General features: G+C 40.6%; 1 protein-coding gene across 3 annotated transcripts in view; it reads left to right on the forward strand.

Annotated features, from left to right (window-relative positions):
* Positions 1-19,483, forward strand: part of VWF (von Willebrand factor) — a 134,241-nt gene extending 114,758 nt beyond the window's left edge. For all 3 annotated transcript variants that reach the window (XM_068190569.1, XM_068190570.1, XM_068190568.1), the window contains 9 exons: positions 1,277-1,387; positions 2,687-2,870; positions 3,892-3,932; positions 8,536-8,646; positions 11,530-11,628; positions 13,051-13,179; positions 14,823-14,862; positions 17,644-17,741; positions 19,141-19,483. In XM_068190569.1, the coding sequence (XP_068046670.1) occupies positions 1,277-1,387; positions 2,687-2,870; positions 3,892-3,932; positions 8,536-8,646; positions 11,530-11,628; positions 13,051-13,179; positions 14,823-14,862; positions 17,644-17,741; positions 19,141-19,356 (1,029 nt within the window). In that variant the 3' untranslated portion in view covers positions 19,357-19,483. The remainder of the gene's footprint in view (positions 1-1,276; positions 1,388-2,686; positions 2,871-3,891; positions 3,933-8,535; positions 8,647-11,529; positions 11,629-13,050; positions 13,180-14,822; positions 14,863-17,643; positions 17,742-19,140) is intronic.
* The last annotated feature ends 4,844 nt before the right edge of the window (positions 19,484-24,327 follow it).

A 24,327-nucleotide genomic window follows, 5' to 3' on the forward strand; every position in this document is an offset into this window, starting at 1 on the left:
TATGTCATGCAGAAAGTTGCATCTGATACTTCAGATGCTTCAGACATGTATTTAGCAGACAAAAGTAATGTAAAACCAAATGCTCAACAGCACAACTTTTCTCACAAAGCTGGGTCAATGTCTGGCATCACATTTTATGATGTTATATGAAATAAACTTCCATATTAAAATCCACTGATTATCAAGGTTTGCTAATGTGCTTCATATTGCAAATCAGGGAGAGTTCATGAAGGGAGGGAGCAGTTGTGAATCCCTCAGTAATTCAGTTTGACCAAAATAAAATTATGCTTATTTTTACAGGCATTTTTCACATGAACAATATTATGTGACAGAACATCTTCCCTTGAACTCTGTGATGAGATCAGAGTTGTGTTTTGCCCCTTGGAGACTGCCTGGCTATTACTTATAGAATATTTTACTTCTAATTAGATTAAAGATTTTTGCTTTCTTGCTTTTGTTTTTTTGCTTTCATAGGTATTTCACTGTTTCAGTATTTGGCTGCTTGCGTTAGGAGATTAATATGTATTAAAAGTGAGAATTGGGATTCCTGTTGTTTCTGTGGGTTGTTTTTTTTTTTTGACCTCTTTTGCTGGATTTATAAGATTTTTCTTTAGTAACAAAGGGCCTACTGTTCAATTTTCATGCTACTTATTTAGTTTTCCATAAGTAGGTGTTAGACTTTGATAAGATATGTAATCTCTAGTGTTGCATAGTAGTTTCATTTTGTTACCTTTGTAGAATTTTTTTTCAAATGCCTTTTGCAGGTGAACTGTTGCTTTAAACTGTGTTGGACTTGTCAGTGCTGGGTTAATGGTTCAACTTGATCTTAAAGGTTTTTTTTAACTGAAATGATTCTATGAAAAGATGAAATGATCAGTCAAAACCGGTCCCTGGATTACATGTCTGAGCAACCTGCATCCTCCCTCTGCTTAAACACAGATGTCTGAATGTGCTCAGACTGGATTCTACCCTTGAATTTTCTGGAATGGGAAGAGCAGTTGCGAGTGCTGATCAACCTCCAAGATGCCACAAGAGCAATTTTTACCTTTAATTTGCCTTTGTAAAATACTTCTATATATATGTAAAAAAGGGTTTTTTAAAAAAATTATTGACAACCCTTCATAATTATATCTGTCCTTTTTCAAACCTTCCTTTTCATAAAAGGTTGCTAACATTAAACATCGATCCTTAAAGAAGATGCTGGGTTGGATGTTCTTGTTTGCCTCCTCTTCCTGGATAAGGAAGTACTTTTCTTTTCTTTTCTTTCCTCCTCCAGGGCTACAAGTACATTGTGCCAGAAGGGGAGTGCTGTGGGAGATGTCAGAAAACTGCCTGTGAGGAGCTGCACTTTTGGCCTCGGGGTGATGGAGATCCTCCTTTGCATGAGGTGAGGCGCCAGTGGGATTTGCGACACTTTCCCTCCTCGCAAAAGCCCCAGGAATTATTTTGTGTTCCATGGAAGGAGATAAAGATGATATCAGCTTTTCCTTCTATACTTCAAGCAGCACTGAGAGAGAGTGTTTTGGGTATCCTGTGATCTACCCAGTCAATTCCGACCTGTGAATCCTCCCCACCCTTTTCTGGGCCAGACATTTTGTGTATAATTACTAATTTCAGCCATGGTAGCTTGAAAGAATGTTCATTGGGCATAATGCCTCCCTGGCAGTCAGCTAGTTGTTTAAATTATCCCAGTTAATTTGTATTGCTATCTGCTGCTGTCTTAAAAAAAGAAGATTGTTAAAGTGTCATTTTGCAACCTGCCTTTTTCCTTGTTTTAGCATGAGAATTTCTTAATGTGGATCACCATACTTTTCTGCTTCATCAAACAAGCCTTCAGAAGGCCTATTTTTGTGTCCCACTGTCTCTCACTGACTTTTTTTTGTCCTAACACATTAATAATTATACTCTGCAGTCTCTTCCTTGCTATGTCGTCTTGTAACTCTTCTGTCATTAGTGAAGAATTAAGCATTTAATCCACTAGAAAGATGTGTTTCCAAACTTTCTAAGCAAAGATGTTTGACTGTGGTTGGGGATTTGATCTTGGGTTTTGCTGTTCTTGAAGTGTATTCAGAGTTGTAACAGTGAAGGAATTAAACTACAAAGCAGTGAGAGCTCCTCTCAGCACTGAACTGTGGCAGCATCTTCCTCCTGGCTGCTGTTCCATGTCTGTTCCCACAAATAGCTCTTGAATTTCCCGCTTTGTCTGGCCTGTGGGTGATGATAATAAGAGAACTGTCAACAGGATCTTGTCTTTTCTACATTTGCAAGTGTTTCAGGTCTAGAGCCTGTTGCTAAAACCTCCTTTGGGCTTAGCAGAGCAGATTTGCAGCAGGTAGCAGCAGAAAAAGGGGCTGCTCAGCTGCAGTGCAGTGCAGCCAGTCACCAGGGAATAAATGCAGATTTAACTCCAGTTAGGACTGCTTTTCCTTCTTCACATGTTATTTGACCTGTCCCTTTTGAAGGATACTCCTCTAATTCTTACTCTCTACAAACTCAGCATGCTCTATGAACTGATTGTCATGGAAAGGGTTTGTGGAGAACTGTTGAGTGACACCATTCCTGGTGAAGTAAATGTACTTTTGGCAAGCCAGCATCTGGCTGGAGTGGCTTTCCCTCTGTCCAGGGGCACAAATATCCCTCTATCCAGGGGCTGCTTGTGTTTAATCCACTCTCAACTTCCCCTCAGGTCGGCACAGAGTGGCGATCCCCTTGGAACCGCTGCATTATCAACGAGTGTGTCCGGGTGAACAATGAGGTTTTTGTGCAGCAGAAGAATGTTTCTTGCTCCCAAATGGATGTGCCTGAGTGTCCAGAGGGAACCGAGCTGCGCTGCGACCAAGTGATCGACTGTTGTCCTTCCTGCAGATGTGGTAAGGTTTGAGGTGTGGAAAACGGGATCACTCCAGCGTGAATTGTTTCATGCGGTGATGTTCTGGTTCTCAACAGCAATTAGAAAAGTGTGTGTTTTGGAAGCACAGCCCCACTTTGAAGGGCTCCTGTGTAATTCAGACACTGAGTACTGAAGCACCTGCTGCTGTACACAAAGCTCCATGGGCAAAAGGGGACGGGGGGAATTCTGCCTTCCAGTGCCTGAAGGGAGCCCACAGGAAAAACAGAGAGAGACTCTTGACAGGAGCCTGGAGTGACAGGACAAGGGGGAATGGCTTCACACTGACAGAGAGCAGGTTTAGATTGGATATTAGGAAGAAATTCTTCCCTGTGTGGGTACTGAGGCCCTGGCACAGGTTTCCCAGAGAAGCTGTGGCTGCCCCATCCCTGGAAGTGTTCCAGGCCAGGTTGGATGAGGCTGTGAACAAGCTGGGCTAATGGAGGGTGGCCCTGCCCATGGCAGAGGGTTGGGACTGGATGCTCTTTAAGGTCCCTTCCAAGCCAAGCCTATGATTCTATGACTACTAACATAGTCTTGTCTCAAAAGTTTAAATCAAACCATTTGGGTAATTGGCCTCAATCTGGGAAGGCTCAACTCACAGTGATGTTTAATTGACAAGTGAGTGTGCAACCACAGGGTGAGGAGGGAGCAGTAGGAGGAGGAGAGGATATGTGCTCTCTGAGTTGCAGAAAACCGGAGTTCATCTTCTGAGAGTGTGAGGCTTGAACTGGAGGGCAAAGTTTATTATGTTCTGCCATGTACTTGTTCAAAAAGAGCTCAGCCTGAGCTATTTTTATGCAGCATCAAGTATAGCTCTGACAACTTGTTGCCTTTCAAGGTATAATGTAAGGGGGCTCAGTTATGCCTCTTTACAGTGAAACTGCATGCAAATTTCTTCAAGCTGGAACTGTACTGAGTCAAAAAGCATAACTGTGGTTGATTAAATTTTGGAATTGTCATTATAATGTTAATGCTAAGTGGAATACTTTGTTCTTTTTCAGTGCCCCTGAATGGTTGTCCTTTGAATGGCACTGTTATTGGGGTAAGACACAAATTCCTCTTACCTTTTGAGATGGCAAGATATATAAATATATGAATGAGCTTTTGAAAGACACACACTTGTTGGAATATACACACACACAGAATACAGGGCAGCTTTTTTTTCAGATAGAATCTCTGCAAGGAAGACCTTGGAGTAAAAGCAATGCCAGGGGTCTCAGCACGTCTGTATCCAGCTTCTGACTCTGCCAGGGTCTTCCTATATGACAAAGAGCATCTCTGCAAAATGGGAACAGTAGTGTTTCCTTATCTTGAAGGATGCTTGAAAAGAGTGCTTAAAAACTGTGGTAATCTGCATTTTGTAATGGCTTGCAGACTACCAAACACACAGGAAACTCTCTACGAGGGTTAATCTCCCTAGTGATACTTGCCCACTTTGGGGAAGCAAAACCTTCCCATATTCTGCTTAGAGGATAAGGCAGATTAAAGCAAGGATGGAGACTTCCTCCACCTGTGTGGAAGGAGAGGTATCCCTCCTTGGCTATTAGCAAGAACAGGAAAGCTGAGCTTCCTCCCTGTTTGACCTCTTTTCCCTTTCAAGATCCCTGCTGATATGCCCTGTGAGGAAATTTTTTCTCAACTGCGTATTTAATGGATAGATTAAGACATGTTTAACCCAGCCCATGATAGTGGGAATGATGGGAGTTAAGCATCTGATCTCATTTATGCCGAATTTAACTTTGGAGAGCTCTGTCAATTACCCATTGTTTCCCTAAATCCATATTCTGGCAGCACCTCTGGTGTCAAAGAGCTCTAAATATTCTCACCATCCCCCAGGGAAACAGGTTCTTTTTAGTAATTTAACCTAACTTTAACCTACTCATTCCTGCTTTGTCAACATGTGTCTTCCTTTTTCATTTATTTTAAAGTAAATGTACTCAACATTTATATTTATATTTTAGTGGTGTGGCAGAGAGAACCTTTCTCCATCTATTCCTTGCGGTTTGGATATTTTTTTTCATGGTCCAAAGGCATAAGTTTTGTCAGTTTTTTAGAGCTAAAGCCATACCATAAAACATCCATCAATCTGTGTAGAGATGACTTCCCTGTAAAATTAAATTCAAGGAAAAACTCCTGTTTTTTTTCCTCTCAGAAAAGAAAAGCTTTCTTGTCAGAACACTGGTTTAAAAGTGATAAATTCTGGAATAATCTACTTTCTCTTTGATCTCTCTACTTGTTTCCTCTATTGTATGTTGTCAGAACTAGATGGCATCCTATAAAGACAATATCTGTGGGGAATGTCAAGCAGGATAGTAATTAGCAGCTCTTGCCACCTTCTCTTATACAGGATTATATATTCCATATATATAATTTCTATATTGCAAACCTAAGCTGTTTCCAGTTGTGTGCTGTTCTGCCATAACCAACTAATTTTTTTTTCTCTTCCAACAATATGCTCACCTGATCTGCTAAGTGAAGTAAATTTTCTTTCTTCAAGCATTTTGAAAATATTTACAAATAATTTAAAATGAAACTTAAAGTTTGAAACAAAATGTCACATTGAAGGCAAAATGAGAAGTGTCTGTGTTTTGAAAAAACTTCAAAATAAAATGTCTCAGCTTCTGCAATACTGCAAAAAATCCTAAAATTTCTAAAACTAGCTTCATTTAATGACTTATTATAAGTTACTTAGCTGCATGTCTGAAATATTTTGAGCACCTGGTGTCACTACAGCTTTGTCTTGTACCATTCTCTGCTTCTATGACTGCTTCCAGAGTCCTGGTTGGGAAGTAAGATGTGGTGTCCACAGAAGTTTATACTTCCTGGATTTCAAATGTTGTGTCCTTTAAGAATAGGCTTCAAGTTTCATTTTATATCAAGGGAAAACTTTACTACATTAACTCCTTCCCTGAGTTGTTCCAAGTTCTGAGTCTTTTACTGGTAATTGATTGTATCCTTAATTTATTTACTGCTAATTGATTGTGTCCTTAATCCCTTTACATTTTTATCATATATCTGGTTACCAATATTATATTCCAGCAATTTGGTGTATTGCATCTACTCTGCTGTTCTTAACAATGCTGTGGGTTTTAACTGCAAGCTTCCAAGCAGGTGGTTGTATTTACCAAAAGGATTATCTGTATCTCTCATCTGTTTTCTCAGGCTTTTACTGAGTGGCATATTTGAAGGTGATCTGAGCAGATTTGAGCTTTATGCAGGTTATTTTGGTGGCGCTGGGTTAGCAGGTGTTGACATTTTGTTCCAAGCTAGCCAAGAAAGCACATGATAAGTGTGTTATATAAAGGGAAAAAAATCTGTATCAATCCATTATTTTGTTCAGTTCTGTCATGCTAAGCAAATTTGGGATTGGGGCAAGACCTTCCCCCAAAAGCTCAAGGCACTTTTGTGTGAAAAGTTCATTTCAACACGTCTCTAGTAAATCCCTATGTTCCTGCCTCTCAGAGTGATTATCATGTGAGTTCAACTTTATCTATTTTATACTTTATTGGTTAGAACTATTAGAAGAATGCATGAGGATATCAGTGATATCAGTCGTGGCTTTGTAGACCCTTTCTTTATGATGTTAAAGCCTAGAGCCACTGAGGCATTCTTTGATAAAGAATGTCATGTGGTCTGCACTAGAACTGTCATTCTGGTGTCTGACTGCTTTCCAGTGTTGAGACCAAACAAGAAATCTGGATTTTCATAAGATATTTGCTCTCCATCTGCTGTATTGTAACCCTAGCCAGCAGCCTCTCGCTCACTCCCCACCAGCAGGATTGAGGAGAGAATGGGAAGGGTAAAAGTGAGAAAACTCCTGGGTTGGGATAAAGAGGGTGAAAGTAAAAGCTGTGCAAGCCAAGCAAATCAAGGAATTAATTCACTGCTTGCCATGGTTGGGCAGGTGTTCAGCCTTCCCATACAAGCAGAATGGTGGGTGCTCCTTCTTCTGCCCCCTGTATATTCTGATCGTGATGCCATAAGGTCTGGAATATCCCTTTGGTCAGTTGGGGTCACCTGTCCTTGCTGTGTCTCCTCCCAACCTCCCAGGCACACCCAGTCTCCTCAGCAGTCTGGCAGTAGGAAAAGCAGAAAAGGCTTTGGCTCTGTGCAATCCCTGCTCAGCAGTAACAACATCTCTGTATTATCCATGCTGTATGCAGCACAAATCCAAGCCACAGCCCCATTCCAACCACTGGGAAGGAAATTGTCTGTACCCCAGCCAAAACCATCACGCCCTCCCTCTCCAGGAGCAAAATTTTGAGTGTATCCCCATGCCTGCCTCCATTGAGGTTTTTTAACCCTCCAGATTGATGATAATCACTACAAAAGGTTAAACTGGGAAAGCTGAGGAATCCCAAGTTCAGGTCTCAAGCTAAGCTGTTAAAAGATGGGAATCTCCCCCTTGGTATTTCCTCTTTCATCATGTTTTATGTGGAGGATCCTTTTTCTGGACCTCAGGAGAAAGTCATTACTGTTACTGGTTATAGAGGCCTGAGCACCTCTGTTATCCTGGGGCACAGAATAAGAATGTAGTTAAAATTCTGTGCTCAGAACATTTATCCTTCACGGTATTGGCTCTAAACTACCTGTAAAATCATTACTTTTACACTGTTACTCTGGTCAGCTTGTTTTTTGCTCCATTTCTTTCATGAGCAGTTAATAATTCAAAAAGGAATTTGAGGATATGGACAATACCAAGTAAAATCATGGTGGCATTCCATTAATATCTGAAGCACATTTCAAACCTTTCATAATCTAGCAAAATTGTCTAATTACCTCTTTTATTGGTTTTTAGAAGTTTGTGTAAATCTTGTGTAGGCTGCTCCTGCTTTGTCCCTTTAACCTTTGTGATTTGTTATTTTGGGGTTGAAATGAAGGGCTTTGCACTTGGGAGGAAGAGTTTGTCTTTAGAATTCCTTTCAGTGACTGAAATTACTGACTCCACATATTTTTGTTTCTTAATGGTTTGTCATTTTTGCTCTGCATTTTAAATGTAATTTTTGCTTGCTTTGAAAAGGTGCTGGGATCCAGAAAACAAGGTGCTGGGGAAGAGCTCTGGGCATTTGAATTGTGCTCAGCCTGATTTGCTTATAACTATGGACAAGTAGAGCTCTTCGATCACTAATTCTGTTTTTTTAAATTTTATTTGTCTTTTCTCAATTTTAAGCTTTTAGGCCTTTAGAGATTCCAAGCAGTATTGTTACAAAAATAATAGCATGCAATTTCTGCCCATAATCTGTGGGTTGTGATGGCTCTAGAATAAAAACTTTTTGCCAAATAAATTCATAAAAATCAGCTCTTGGCAACCACATAGATTAAAAAAAAATCTTCCTCATAACTTTCAAGGATCCCTTTCTTGCTTGCTAGATATTTAAGCAACAAAGAAATGCCAATGACATTTGTCAGATTAAGGACTTCTAAAGGGCTTTCTTGAAAAATAGCCTCATGCCACGCTGCTTGTTCTGGAATTAGAGATGAAAAAATTAAGATCTCTGGAAACTTGGCAGCATGCGTTTCTTGTTTCTGTAGCAAAGAATTACAGTGCAAGATTTAATGAAAGAGATTTAACCTGAAGTCACTTGCTGATGTGGATTTTGCTGGTGAGATGGTCACTGACTGACAAACTGGTTCCGATGTTTCAGCATGGGAGGCGCCTGATGGTGGATCAGTGCACGACGTGTGACTGCTTCCAGTCAGCACCTCGGAAATACACCCTGAGGTGCACCAAACTCAACTGCCAGGCCTGCCCAGCGGTGAGTGGAGCAACCTGGGGGGAATTCTTAGGAATGTGTCTGATGAAAGTCATGTTCTTCACTGTACACACTGCTTTACGTTTGGTACAGCTCTGGGGCCTTTGGCCTGGTTCAGGTTCTTCTGAGAAGTCTTGCTCTGTGTTCTTTCCATGAATTAGATGATATGCACCAAATCTGATCTAAATCCTCAGTGTAGCAAAGATAACTTTACATGGTACTCAGCTCCACAGGCACATTTAATTGTTTATTTTAGATTACTTACCCTTAGGGCAATATAAGGTTTGGCAAATCATTTGCAACAGGAACTGCTGACTGCTCTTTCCTACAGTGTTGTCTGTCCCTCCAGGGACTGGCAGCTCAGCCAGATCTCCATGCTTCAGCCCTTTCCTATGACTCTTCCAAATTGTCTAAAAGCTGGGCTCAGTAGCATTTGTTTGGTTCCCAGCCCATGCCTTTGGTGATTTGAAGTGATTGTTCCCATCAGTTCCCACTGGTTTTTGAAGTCTTTGCTGCTGTTTTGGTGCCATCACCTGCAAGGAATGACTTTGGCTGAGAAAGCCAGAGGGATATATCTTCCATTTTTACTCTACTGACCAACAGTGTGACAGGATTGCCTGATCAGCTCTGCTCAATTCTGTAGTTTTCTCTCTTAGCACCAATAACTCGAGTAGGAGGAGACCTAAGTGAGGTGCAGAGGCTGGTCTGATCACCCTGTGTCCAAAGAGCACAGGCCAGCAGCTAAGTTTCACAGAAAAAAACTTAAATGCCTCTTCCTCTTTGTCCTTTCCCTGGATACTGGATGGAGCCCAGTGGCCCCAGCCAAACCCAGAGTCTGTGCAAGTGGTGGCCTTGGCACCCAAACTCCATATCTCTAATATGATCGTGTGGGATTCCTGGCTGATGCCCAGGAGGGGCATACACTGATAGGGCCCTTGGAACAGAGAGGGGCAGAATTTTTGATTAGTCAAATCTCCCATCCTGAAGTAGAACTGGAAAGAACTGCAGGAAATGTAGTTAAGTTTCTGTAGAGTAATCTCTACCAATTAAAAAATAGAGCAAGACTGCAGGCTCAAATTATTTCCTGCAACTCTTTTTCTTGAAGAATTGTGAACAGTGTCCCAGCTGGCCTGTTGCGAGCAGAAAAATGATGATGTGACTTCCAAATGATGTCCAGGGACAGGTCAGTGGTTAGGACAACCCAAGGCCCACCAGTTTCATGTAGAGAATACAGCTCAGATAATTCATAAGTGTTCCACTTGTCCACTGGGCCATCAAACTGGCCTTGACACCTTTTATTTGGTGGTGTGGATGTAGCCTCTGACAAAAAGGACAATCTGGAATACTTTTTGTGGTTTTAGACCCTAATATCACCCCTTCTGTAAGGTATGATTATAGACATAGGCTTCTGAAGGGAAAATAAATGGCCAAGCTCAGTGCTGAGCATCTTTCTCAAAATATCACTTCCACAAAATATAACCTGGCAGATCCATGAAAAAAAACCCAAACAGATACACCAAATTGAATTTGTGGCTAGAGACATGTGTACATGTGTATGTTCTCACCCAAAGATACATAAGTATCCATTCTTGCTGCTTAATGCCAGGAGCCAGCTGTAGAAATTAATGGTAGAGGAATCAATATGATTAAAAAAAAGGGGGGGGGGGGGAAACATTCCTCTCCTGCTTCTTTCACCACCCACACATTTCCCAAACAGCTCCTTTTCTCCATGTGGCCCAAAAGTACAGACTAGACAGAAAACCCTGAAGAAAAGGCCATTTCCATTTGGGCTTATTAAGGACTGTGAACTTGTGGTTAGGAGATACTCAGCTACACAAGGGAAGTTGCAGCTCTAGGAGTATATATCCCTTCCTAGCCATTGTAATGAATTTGTGGAGCTTGAGGGGAAAAGAAATCAAATAAGCTACAGAATATCTTCATCCCCCTAAGGCCAGTGGGATTCACACAATTCACAGGATCTTTCCTGTCTCAAAGCCTTTGACTTCATGGTACACCCAGATTAAAAGCAATTCCTTGCTAATGGATAAAATTTAAGAGTACAAATGGGTTAAGAGTACCAATTCTCTCAGGAGCACCTGCTTTCTCGTGGATGCTGAAGTTGTGTAAGGAAAATCACTGGCAATTGAAGTGCAGCCAACTCCAGCATATTCTGCTCAGGAGGGTAATTTTTTTGGTCATTTTATGATCTGCTTTAGGTGCTTATATTTTTGCTAGTAGGGAAAGTTCACCTAAATAACAGTGAACTATGTTTTCCCCCAGTGATTTAATAGTAACTCCCCCTCCCCAAATTCTCTTTCTATAAAAAAACATATGGATAACATGCATGCATGCCTTCACTGAACCAGAAAGTGTTTCTTTTCTTAAAAATGTTCATCTCATCATAAGCAGCTGTTGGTTGTCTGGAGCAGCTGGGGACGTTACTATGGGACACTTCATGTGTTAGCTCAGTTCCTTTCTGCTTGGTTTGGTTTTTTCCTTTCCATCATTCACTCTATACCTTTCTGCCTCTCCACCTATGAGTGCTGATCATTCTCCCATGCTCTTTTTCTTGCCACTGTTTTTCCTTTCAATGATGTTTGTGGGGCTCCATTATTCCTCTTTTCTTTTTTGCTCTTCTTTTCCCTTATTCTGCCCTTTCCCTGCCCAATGCTTACTAGACATTTTGCACTTTTCTCTCCAGTTTCCACACTTCCAACTACTTTTCCATGTTGCACTGTGCAGAATTCATTGGTTTTGCTGAGAAGCATTTCGTTGGCTGTCATTTTGTCCACTGAATCTGATTTTTAAAAAATAATCTTCTTAAAATAAATACAGGATGCATGCTTAAAACAAAATAAACCCAGAAAAATGTCTTTCACCTTTTAGAACTACAGAAGGCATGAAATCCCTGGCTCTTGCTGTGGAAAATGTGTGCCAACTTCATGTAGCATCAGGCTGAGAGATGGAAGGGTTCAGTATCTTCAGGTAAGTTTTAAGGACTCTTTATTTTATTTATGAGTAAATGTAAATGTATCATCAACTTCTGTTGAACCCCAGGGAAGTGCATTTTTCTTCCTTTTTGATTAGGTAACATGGTATTACCAGTGTTTTTTGTATCCCAGAATAATTGATCAAGGAAGTTAATTTGTTTGTAAATGAAAAAATGGGTGACTTCATACCCCAATGCAAAATCCTAGAAGGGCATTCTAGATTCAGGAATGTTATCAAGGAACTTTAACTGGGATATGACTTCAAACAGGTATTTAGAGGAAATGAAAACCCTCATTTAAAATGTGAAATAGTTAAATTGAAAATGTGAATTTTGAGAAACTTCTCCAGCATAGAATCATAGAATGGATTGGGTTGGAAGCGACCTCAATGATAATCTTGTATCAATGCCCTGCTATGGGCAGGGACACCTTCCTGTAGACCAGGTTGCTCAAGAGCCACATCCAACCTGGCCTTAGTGCAAGATATGTTCTTAAACAGGAGTGGATATTTTTCTGGTTAAACCCCATCCCCTGTTGCAAGAGACAGCATCTAAAATTTACTTTTATTCCATTCCTGTGAAAAATCTTACATGGAGAGAGTATGGGAAGAGCCACAAAGTTGGGGAAGGGTCTGGAGCACCAGGAGCAGCTGGGGGGGCTCAGTCTGGAGAAAAGGAGGCTCAAGGGGGACCTTCTGGCTCTGCACAACTCCCTGACAGGAGGGGGAAGCCAGATGGGGATTGGGCTCTGCTCCCAGGGAACAAGGGACAGGACAAGAGGAAACAGTCTCAAGTTGCACCAGAGGAGGTTTAGCTTAGATATTAAATTATTAAATTTTTTTTCCCACTGGAAGGATTTCCAGCTTTAGCACAGGCTGCCCAGGGCAGTGGTTGAGTCACCAGCCCTGGAGGGATTTTAAAAATGTGTGGATGTGGCTCTCAGAGAGGTGGTTTTGTGGTGGACTTGGTTGGCAGTGGGAGGAGGACTTGGCTGGACTTGCTCTTAAGTGTTTATTCCAAAGTAAATGATTTGGTGTAGGGATGGGGGTGTGGTTGTATATATGTTTTCTAAAGATGTTCCCAACTCCTCCAGAAGGTAAATAATTGTATATATGTCTCTTTGAAAGATGGATCATAGGCCAGACCCCCAAATCTCTCACTTAGAGAAGTTTTTTTCCTAAGTTAGTGGAAATTAAGAGCTGAAAAAGGTCAGGTTTTGGCAGTCTGGGCAGAGCTGTGATCAATATGGTCATGGAATTAAACAGAAGACAAGGACTTTGTTGATAAACAAAGATTTCCATGTTTTATAAATGTCACCACCATGGTACTTTAATTGAGACATCAGCAAAGTAATATCCTGAAAACTTCCTGTCCCCTGTTGTTTCTGTGTAAAGCTAACTGCCCTTCAATCTTTCCAGGCAAACACATCCCTTCAGGATGGCTGTGACAGTCACTCCTGCAGAGTAAATGAGAGAGGGGAATTTATCTGGGAAAGGAGAATCACTGGCTGTCCTCCATTTGATGCCAGAAGATGCTTGGCTGAAGGAGTAAGTAGTGAAACAGGTCCTGTTCCCAGATTTCCTAATGGACTCTGTGATGTTTCTGGTACCTTCTGTGCTGGGGTGGGAAACCCCAACCCTCTCCCAACACCTTGGCTAAACTGAATTTGAATTTACTCTAAAATTCAGAAAGATGTAGGTTTTCTCTGTTTGAAAATATAAGCTGTTTTTCTGTGGGACTGTGCTGACTGCTGACTCTAATTCTGTTATGATTATGAAGCTGAATATTTGAAGTATCAAACATTTGCAAGTGGTTTTTCCAACAATGTTCTCAGTTTGGGATTCAGAGCAAAACTGCATGGACAATGACACAAACTGAGAAATATGCATAAGAAATGCTAAGATATTTTTTCTCTGCCATTATGTGAGATTAGGGAAAGGAATTTTCACACTGCTGTAGAAAGATCAAACTTCCACAACTACAGTTTTTTAGCAGGATAAAAACCCCTGCACAAAGTACCCACCCATCTTTCTTGTGATTTGAGGTTAATTAGACAATGAGGAGCAGAGTGAGGGTGTAAGTGTAGCACATGGAGCCCTGTTTTTGCTTATCTGTCAGATTTTACACATCTTACAGGTATTTATATCCACCTGCTCCAATTTTCTTGGGCATGACAGGAAGCAGGGAACCTTTAGTAAAGCTTGTAACCAAATCAGTCTGATCATACACATGAAACAAATGGAGAATTTGCGTATAATGTGGGAAAAATACAGCTTCTACGGGTCGTTTCTCACTTTGTGAAATTGTAATACATGGTTTTGTTGTATAAGCAAAGATTTAGAAAAGAATGCTGCATTACATTACAGGCTTTGAGTTATAATTGTATTCAAGTGATGTTAATAGAAAATCAGTGAAAACCAGTTTACTTTTTAAACAGAATTTCTCAAACTGCATTTATTCTTCTCCTGTCCCCCCCAAACAGAACTATTTCAGCCATAAAATTAATGGTTTTCATCTTGTTGCAGATCAAAATTTTAGGGTTTTTAATTAAAAAAGCCTCCAAACTTTTGTATGTGAGCTCAGGGGTTGAGTGCAACAATGGCATCACCCTGCAGTATAAATATTTTTCCATTTTGCATTTCACTATAGTTTTTCAATAATTTGCACTAAACATATATTTCTGAGAATTATATTCTGGAAGATAGCCATGAAGCAAGAAACATAAAGTTTTATGGCTTTTCAAACTTGCTAGACAGATGTGATATTTCTTAAACAGAATGAAACCTGAATGCTACTGGTTTTACCCTTCTGGTTTTCAGAATTTTATTTGTATTTAATGTCTTTATTTTAGAATGCTCCTAATAGAAGGTGAGAGCAATATTTTCAGGTGTTGAACTTGCTAATAAGTCAATTACTTCCAATTAGCTACCAGCAAATATAAAAATATAAAATATTGATATTTGCTGCCAGCAAAGATCAAAATCAAAACAAGTTAAAAATCTTAAAATTGATAAAGAGAAGATTATTAATGTAGATTTATGATTTTGTATAATATAGAAATTCAGTTGTGTGTTTTTTTTTTTTTTTTTTTTTTTTTTGCCTAGTACCCTGCTTTATACATCTTCTTTCATCAGATCAGAAGTGTATCATTTGTGCCAAAATTTGAGTTTTCTTTTTTCTTTTTTTTTAGGGCAGAATTGCAAAAATTGGCAACACTTGCTGTGACACATGTAAGTAGACAATCCAGAAATCTTGTATGGAAAAGGCAGAGTGTGTAAGTACCTACATTTTCCATAATATGCAGTGTAATGAACCAGAGCTTAGCAATGTGGTTATAATAAACCATCAAAGAAGCCCACCCTCTGACATGCTGCTGTCATGTTTTGTCATCTAGAACACGTGTTTTGACAGTATTCCCAAGTGCTTAGAAAGAACTAGATACTCTCCACATTTTATGCAGATGTTAATTATGAATGTTTTATTTTATTGTTCATCTGGCGATAACAGGAATGGTCCTGCACAGACAGCCTGACAAGTCACATAACCTGATCCTACTGAATATGTGAGGAAAACACTTCATGAATAATAAATCAACTTAAAATTAATTAATCAAAAAAGCCCAACCCTGGTGACAGTAATGCTTTTGATAACATATTAACAAAAAACAGTAGGGGAAATGCGTTCCTATGGAACAGCCTGACTGCTTCTTAAATTTGTCAATTTAGGGGTCAATCCTGCAACCCTTAATTTTATGCATCTTTGTGTGGATAATCCAAATGTCAGTCAGACTGAGAGTAGGAAGGGTTTGCTTACATAAGGAAGGATTGCAGGGTTGAGTTCTCATTTCTGAAATGAATCACTGATGCATTTGTGAGCAGATAACCTCTCAGTTTTCTCCTCTGTAAGTAAAAAATAATACTGTAGCTTATATAAAATTTAAAAAATGTATAACAAAGGATTGAAATTCTCTATTAGGGTCAGAATATCAACATCTTGTCTGTGTTATGTCTTAATTTTCTAACTTTTGCTATGCATGTGCTCATAAATAAAAGATGGCCAGCATAGCAGCCCATCACCACACTGGCACAGGAGCTGCTGCAATAATACCCCTGATGAAGGATGGTAACTCCTAGAGAGTTTGCAGCCTTTGCCTGTCTGGATAATCACTGAGCTCTGCCTTGAGAGATAGAAGTCAGAAAGCTATTGAGAGACTGTCATCAAATGGATCAAAGAGGTAATTTGGTTAAGGGAGCTTTAATCTACCAGGCTTCAAGTAAGGAATACTGGAAATTATTTATTAACAAAAGCAGATTTTGAGATTTAAAAGACAGGATGGTGGGCATCTAGTGCCAATCACTGTAATTGAGGAGAAACTAGTTCAAAATGAGCACAGATCAATGCATAGATTTATTTAGCAGAGTCATTTAAAAGTGATACCTCCCTGCAGCAGCAAAGACAAACTGATCTAAGTGATGTGCTGCCTGCCTAAAACCTCCTATATTGCATGGACCTTCAAATCCTTATTCCCAGTGATGTTTTGCCTGGATGTAGCTCAGTTTCTCATGGACACAATTACATTATCTTCCAAGGTCTTGAGAGAGTCTGTCTTTCAGAGAGTATGTCTCTGTGCCATAAAGAATTGGGCAAAGAACTCATTCCCTCAAGTCCAGGCTGATGCCTTTGGCTCAGCAGAGTCCAACAATACTTGGGCAAAGGAACTGGTTGAGGAGCCAGTTTCCCTTCATATGTTATGTCTTCACAACTGGAGTTTTTTAGTTTGTCTGAGGGCATTGTTCCAGCTTGTAAGTTTGTGGGAGCACACAAGTGAACAGCTCCTATTTTCTCATGAGATTTTTGTGATATTAGCCACAGGACTTGATAATTGGCAAAGGATATTCCTTATTTTCCCATTTAACAAAGAAGTTGTGTCTCTTTTCTCTGTTGATCTCAATCTCATGTGTCTTGTTAAGTTGCAAGCACTTGCCTTTGCAGAGGAGGCACAGTCAACAAAAAAAGCAAATAACAGATGTAAACTAACTGGAAAACAAGTTGATAAGTCAGGATCAAAAAGGGGATAAAGCTGTGTTGAGGGTGATGACTTTTTTTTGTGCTTTTCAATTGTGTGAACACAACTATCCTTTCTGGTGGACAATTTTTATAAAGGAGTGATGAAATCATTAAAAGAGAAAGGACAGTTCTAGCCCTGGAACCAGAAATTAGCTGCATTTTTTCAAATGAAATTTAAGGTTTTAGCAAGGCACAGAGTCAATTTGGTACCAGCATTCTCATGGAAAGCTGTGTTTGCTGGTAGGATGATGGATACCTTTCTCTTCCCCTTGTGCATGTACTTAGTTGTGCAGTTGCCCTGCTGAATTCCTTCAACTTTCTGAAATGTTTTGGGTAGCACCTAAAAATCAGTCCAATATTCTGTTAAATGTAGAAATTTCATTGGTTAGCTAGAAATGGGTATGAGTAGGAGTCTGTCTTTTCACAGAGACATAAAACTATAGCAAGACTACACAGAGCTGCTGTTGTCTATGCACTAAATACCCACTGAAAAAAGCACTGGCTCCTTCACAAGTCTTTAGATGCAGACCAAAACACACAAGAGTTCAGAAGAAAATGCTCTGGATTAGTTTATATTTGAGCATATTAATGATGAGGTTCTCTTTGAAAGTGGGGGAACAGAATCCCTGTTGGTTACCAGAGTTAACAGGAGAGTCTAAGACCAGGGGAGAGGTTGGTGGTCGATGGCCAAGGTGACTTTAGAATAAAGCAGTCAATTGAAAATAAATGAGGGAAACCCTTCTCTAGTGGAATTTTAGGGCTGTAGTGTGAAATTGTCACACAACTTTGTATTACTTACTCTAAGGAGAAACACCCAGCTAGGGATTTTACCAGGAATAACATTTCACTGACAGCAATTTCAGGAGTAAAGGGAAGTGAGTTACAAAAAGCAATTGCCAGCAGTGTCAAACGCTTTTTTAATTTTTCTTCTTTTTACTTGTTAGGTGTGGAGGTGGAATGTCATCCAGTAAGTACCAGACTGCAGTATGGGAATATCAATGGATGTGTGGCTGACAAGGAGGTGCCCATTTCTCATTGTGAGGTAAATAACAAAAATCAACCCCTCTTTTTCTTTCCCAAAAGGAACCTTTTCTTCCACCATGATTTCACTTCAGTAAGTGGAGCATCAGTTTCTCATTGATTGACTTAGTGTTAACTTCATTGGCACTTATTTCCTGAAGTAATTTGCTGATGAATTTTCCCTAGTCAAACCAGCATGAAAGAAGGCACATGTGTTAGACACAAAGGCTTTGTTCATCCCACCCTCTTGCTTCCATCAGAAATTAATGACTCTGAAGTAGCTCTGTTAGGACTTTCTACTTTAAAAAATAAGGAATATTTATCTTCACATTTGTGAAGCTGATTTTCAGCTCTGAGTATGTAGTTAAGCACTGAGTCTCTGCGTTGTTTTGGGGAATTTAAATAGGTATTTAGATAAATGACTTTTTAAAAGATCTTTAGATCGAAATGCCAAGATTTGAGTTGTGTGCCTTATAAGCTCTGGGATTCCTCCATTAGCCTTGGCACCAAGCTGTTGTGTTCTACATGTCTTGTGTCTTCCATAATCAGATTAAAAGTTTAATTTCCAGCCCATCACTGCTTACATCTTATATGGCAACTTTCTTTTAAAACAGGAGCATAACTTCCCTTCTGGCTGTTCCCATCTCTGCTCTTTGCAAGATAACCAAGCCCCATACAAGGATTTTAATCAACCCTTGTGTGCAATCCAAGTTATGGCATAACTAATAATTCTCAGCCTCTTGTCCTGTCTACAAAGTAAATGGTCCTTAGCCATAAAGTCATGAGTATTGATGTTTCTCCTGCAGATCCAGATTTTACATTGGGAATAAACAGTATTAAGTACATTTTTTTCTAAAGTCCTCCCTGATAATGATAGGATATTTTAATTTAATTAGAAATAAGAGCACAAAGCCACCAAAGAAAATGGACTCAGACAGAGTGTTATGTGAGGCTACTTGTTTTGACATCATGAAGGCTTACAGCTACAGGCACTGACAGCTCCGTCTAAATTAGTTAAGTGGCCAGACAAGCAGAACAAGAATAAATAGCACCAGCAGGGCAACACTGGTTGTGTGGGTTGCAGCATTTGGGCTAAAGCACTTTCTGAATGCATGACAGCCACATTTGCTCAGAAGCCGACACCATCGCTCTGGACATTCCCTGCGAGATTTTAAATTCCGGGCTCTTTTGTGCGTGTGAGCAGTTTCTTCACCTCTCCTTTGCTCTGCTTATGCTCATAAGAAGTTACTCTTTGAGCAGCACCCTGCATTCTGGAGTCAGGCACCTGTTTCTGAGTTCATGTTTTCAGCAGAGCACAGAAGCCGGACAAAGTCACCCACGGATATTTTGAAGGAAAGAACCAGGATTCTGAGTTTCATGAGGCTCTGTTCAAACTTCAGCTCTCTTCTTTTTCCATTTAGGGCAAGTGCAGAAGCACCACCAGGTACTCTCCTCAGACAGGGCAGTGGGAAGACCGCTGCAGCTGTTGCACAGCCACTCAGACCACCACGGTGACCATACCTCTGCACTGTCCCAACGGGACAGTGGTGCAGCACTACATCCCCTCCGCGTCGCTGTGCGAGTGCCGTGCTCGCAAGTGCACACCATGGATATTGCCCGGAAGCCCAGCTGCTTAATCTGAAACTTTATGATGGAGGAACTTCAAAATGCAAGCCTCATTTTCTCTGTACGCTGCCCTATCCATTAGAATCCTGAAAAAATGTATTGACACAGCAAACAATAAAGCTTACCAGCACAACAGAACACGGTCTGATTCATCTTGGGGTGGATTGTAGGAGAGAGATTCCTTTCATTTCACTGTGGAAATTAATCCACATTATTGAAAAAAAATCCCAAAAGAACAACTGCAAATAAATCATGCTCAGAAGCAGTTGCTTATACTTAAAGAACATTTCCCAAATAATTTAGTGTTGTCTGCAGAGACATTACACTTTCATCTCCCACTTCAGTCCTCAGTGACACACTGTGGACTTATAATTTTTTGCTCTTTTTCCTCCCATTCTTTTCAGGGAGTACAGTAATTATGGGATAAAGCTTCAGAGTAAGAGTAGGATGTTTGTGGTACACAAACAATACTGGTTGTGGCTCACACAGCCAAATATCTTTATGCAATGCATATACACGTTTCTCCTGAAGCTGAATGCAAAGAAACTCTGTGTTGAGGACAGACTGTGTAAATTCTGCAAGTCCTCAGGGCATGTGTACAGGTTTAAGGACAGCCCTTACTTGAGCCCCTGCCCAGACCAACTCAAGGAGAAAGCTCAGTGGTTGTCTCACTTATTTCCAGGTGCCTGGACTTCACCTGTTTCATTTGTTCCAAAAGTTGGAATTAATTTAGATGCAGAATTTGCAGTGGTAGGTTTAATGTGGTTACTGCTGCCAGGCATATATTTACAAGGATTTAAATTCTACTTTGTCTAGTTGGACCATGGAACACAAAAGATGTTCCAGAGTGTTGTTGGTCCTGGAGGAGTCTTGTGCCAGTGAAGCAGTTTCACTGAGAAGTACCAATTTCTCAAAAATACGAGAGAGGGAGGACTGTTATTGCCATGCATGTTTTTGAAAGACAAGAATTATTTAAGCTTCTTGTTTAACTAACAATTTTAAAATAATGAATGGCACTTTTGCATTATTAAATGGGTCAAAGCCTCTCCTGATCTGCAAGGAAAGCTCCTTTGGGAACAAGCAAAAACTCCTGTGCTTTCAACTAAAAAGGTAAGTTGTATTCCTTTTTTAGAGGGACCAGGCAGATCCCTGCTGCTTCTCTCTTGCCAGTCAGTTGTGGATTCAACACACTCTGAATTGTGAGCCCTTTTTGTTTTTACTATTCTTTCAAGACACTCTTTATTGCTGCACAGTGGTAGAAGTGCAGGCCTTCCATGCATCTGTGTCTTCTGCTACCGGCCACAGTAACACCAGAGAGAGAAACCCAGTTTTAATTGGCACCAGCCCCACTTGCTGCAGTAGATTTCTCACCAATTTTCCTCCACCCACACACCAGTTCCTTCCTGTAGCTGCCTCTAGATATTAAGCTCCCTGACAGATGGATTTGGGTCACCCAGGTAGTCAACAGTTCATCTGAAGCTGAAGATCAGCAATTCCTGGAATAGCAACCTGCAACATCAGAGAAGAGCAGAGAAAAGGGAGTAAAAGGCAAATGTCATCCTCTTCCACTTACCATGGCTGGGATGTCCCTTTGTTTCAATCCGTGCCCTCACCCAGACTGACCCTTCTTAGCTCATGAAAGCTGACGGGATTGCAGCCTAAGGCTTCGTGGCTGCAGACAGGTCTTCTAATTAGATAATTAATTGTGTGAGTCAGTGCAATAAAGCCCATGAGAAGAGCACTTACTGGCTTTACTTACAGCAGAGAGTTCTGGGGACTTTGGTGTGGTCTAGATGTTGTAACTCAGGCCTGACTACTACCTGTGTATTCCAAGCCCCCGTCATGAGCATGGCCAGAAGGTTTTTCCTTGAAAATCCTGTTGTGGAAAAAGACTGGCAGGGAAGAAAAAGCAGAAGGGAATGTTATACCATCTTCTTTAATAGGAGGTAAATACATTTCTGACTTTGATTTGCTGGCACAAGAATCAAACTTTTTCAGGGAGTCTGTCCCAAAAGAGCTGTCTGACTTTTGCCCAAGGAGCCAGTGGGCTCAGACTTGCTCTGTGGAGGTTTCATTGCCTTTCACACAGGCAGCTGCAATTAGTGCAATTCCAGTACTTTCAGAAGCATTCCTCCCTGGCAGGAGTGAAGAGCACAGTCTTGCCTATGATCAAGTGTGCCAGCACATCACACAGTACTCTACATCTGACTGCTCCATTGGCATTCTCCAGCAGAAGCCAGGCTTTGAGGAATGATGTTTCACAAGTCATACATATTGTTTGTGAGCCTTGATGGGTTTGAACTACCTTGGCCTTTATCTTTCCACCAATGATTAGGAGCACATCCCACCACTTCAGAGCACCAGCTGGATTGTTGAGTGTGCCATAGGATAGATTTACAGGAATGCTGAATGGATTTGGGGAGGAGTCTTATATAACTCCTTAATAATTCAAAACATCTAATCTCTCTGCTAAATTTACAGGCTTGCAAGCACCACTCCTCTACAGCAGGTGAAACTCAATCAGGTATATTGGTATTATTTGTCACAGCTCTGCATTATCAATTAACACCCTACCCAGGTACCTCAGGAAAGACAGTGATGCCAAGATATGATTTTCTCAGTTGGAAAGTCTTAAAAATAGACTACTTCCATTCTAAGCAGTTGGATATTGCTTCTTCTCATATTGCTGTGTATATTATTTATTACTTGAGCTAAGTGTATTACCTGTAACACACCCATCCTTATGGCTTATGGAAGCTGGTAATTGGAATCTCTGCAGGCAGAGCTGTAAGTCCACAGGGATCCCAGCAGGACCTGGCTCTACATTCCTATACAATTCCAGAATTAACCAGGATTTAGTTGGAGCAGCATAGATTGTGGATGGAAAATAGCAAAACTTTCAGAAAGTTTTCATTCCCCTCTCCCTGAGATAGGTGTAGAAAGCAGGAGATTTGTTCCCTGTTTAGGAAACAGATTATTGTTTTTAAAACTTCTGAAAGAAGTTCTGAGAGTAACATAAGATACTAGCAGGGTAAAGGAAAAAAAAAATATTCGATACCTATATTGGTTAGAAGATAAGAAATGCCATTTCAAAGTAGGTACCAAGAAGACTGGGGGGATTTAATGAATTTAAAACCCCATATAAATTTCTTAGTCTTGCTGGGAAAATTTTACATCACCCAGCCCAAATTTTGGGAAACAACAGCTGCATTGCTCCCTTTATGTACTCAGCAGATTTGATAGCACAACCAGGGTGGATCAGCACATCTCTCTGTGATAGAGACAACTTCTACCCTTGCCAGCCATGACACAGTGCACTATCCTAATCCACAAACTCATAGAACCACTGGACTTTATTCAGGCATTGAATAAATCCATTTCTCCCTATCACACTAGAGAAACCATCATAGTGTCATAAACAGGCTTAAAGAAAAAAAGATTTGGACTCAAATTAGTTACATCTCTCTCCAGTTATCATTAGCAAATAAGAGTCCTTTCTCAGATAGCATTGGTCTTCAACAACTTTTTTTCCCTAAACATTGCTTAAATTGCAAGGTTGAAGGCTAAGCAGGATCCATCACCTGTTCTGATTAGACAGTTGATTACAAGATAATCCCCTGAATATTTCATGCAGAAATGACAGTGCATCCAGGCACTGAGGTAACTTGAGCACTTGAAACAGAGCCTTATAAAAAGCTTTCTGCACTTACCTCCTACCTGGAAGCACTGTGAAGCTCTGTAGATATAAAGACACTCTTCCGAACAGAAACCACTTCCAAGACAATCTGATCCTCGAGTGCCGATTCTTTGGACAGAGCTGGCTCTGCTGTAGAGCCCTGGATCTGCATTAGCCTTTTTCCTTCCTCTCCACTGCCTTTGGGACAAAATATGCCTGTTGATACCTTGTTTCTTGAGGCGTTATGGAGCAAGAAGACAGGGTGCTGAAGTTCCAGCACAGAATTGCCATGGCCTCTCGGGTCATGGGAGTTTGGACTTTCTCCTTCTCTTCCCTCCATGATGGTAATCACCAAACCAGAAGGTCTTGCTGATTAGCTTCAGTTTGTGGTTTGCTTAAAGCAGGATCAAGGCAGGATGGAAATAGCTGCTGGTGCTGCTCCCTCCTTAAGCCAGTGCAGAAGCAGATTGTGCACGGCATAGCCACATCCTATTTTAGCACTGACGCAATTTCCAGCCAAACCTCCAGGCAACATGGAAACACACATGCCTGGTAAGTTTATTCTCTGTTTCATTCTTATTGCTGCCTATGAAGAGGGATAGGCCAAGATGGGGTGGAGAACAAAGACAGGAGTACTTTGGAAGGACTTCTCTGTCTTTTTTTAGGGGAAAAAAAAAAAAAGAAAGAGAAATCTGCAGCCCAGTTACATACAGAGAGCTCAGAGATAAAACATGCCGAGTTCACTTCTCCTGAAGCCTCAGAAGCGCAGCTGTGGGTCAGTGTTGTGATCCATGTGGAAAAGACAATCACTAGGTAAATGCCTTGTGCTGGTCTTCTGTTTCCCCCTGCATTTGCCTTATTGCAGTGCAACTGTGGGGAGTGAGCAATATCCTTTTCTAGGAGAAAATGGGCAGCCCTGGGCACTCAATTCCCATACAAAAGGAGCAAATCTGCTCAGTGCATAAAACCTTCATACTGGAGTTCCCAGTGTACAAGTTTAGAATAACTTTCAGTGCTGATGTTGAGTCATTGTTCTTTTGCTGTCACAGTCAAAAGCTCTGTGGTTATTTCCATGTTATCTCATTGTTTCTGGGTCTGTATCTCTGCTGTGAACTTCAAACTCCTTATTTGAATAACAGAAGGACAGACTTTGACCTTTAAATTTTGGCTATCTGGTGTTTCTCTCTTTAGAATGGTTCAAGAACTATTTACCTATTTAGTCCCCTGCTGCTTAACTGCTTCTATTAAAATCAGCCCCGTAACTAAACTCAGAATTGGATGGTACTCTTTATAAAGAGTATTTCTT

This window comes from Anomalospiza imberbis, chromosome 5 (genome assembly GCF_031753505.1).
Source record: "Anomalospiza imberbis isolate Cuckoo-Finch-1a 21T00152 chromosome 5, ASM3175350v1, whole genome shotgun sequence".
NCBI classification, from domain to species: Eukaryota; Metazoa; Chordata; class Aves; order Passeriformes; family Viduidae; genus Anomalospiza; species Anomalospiza imberbis.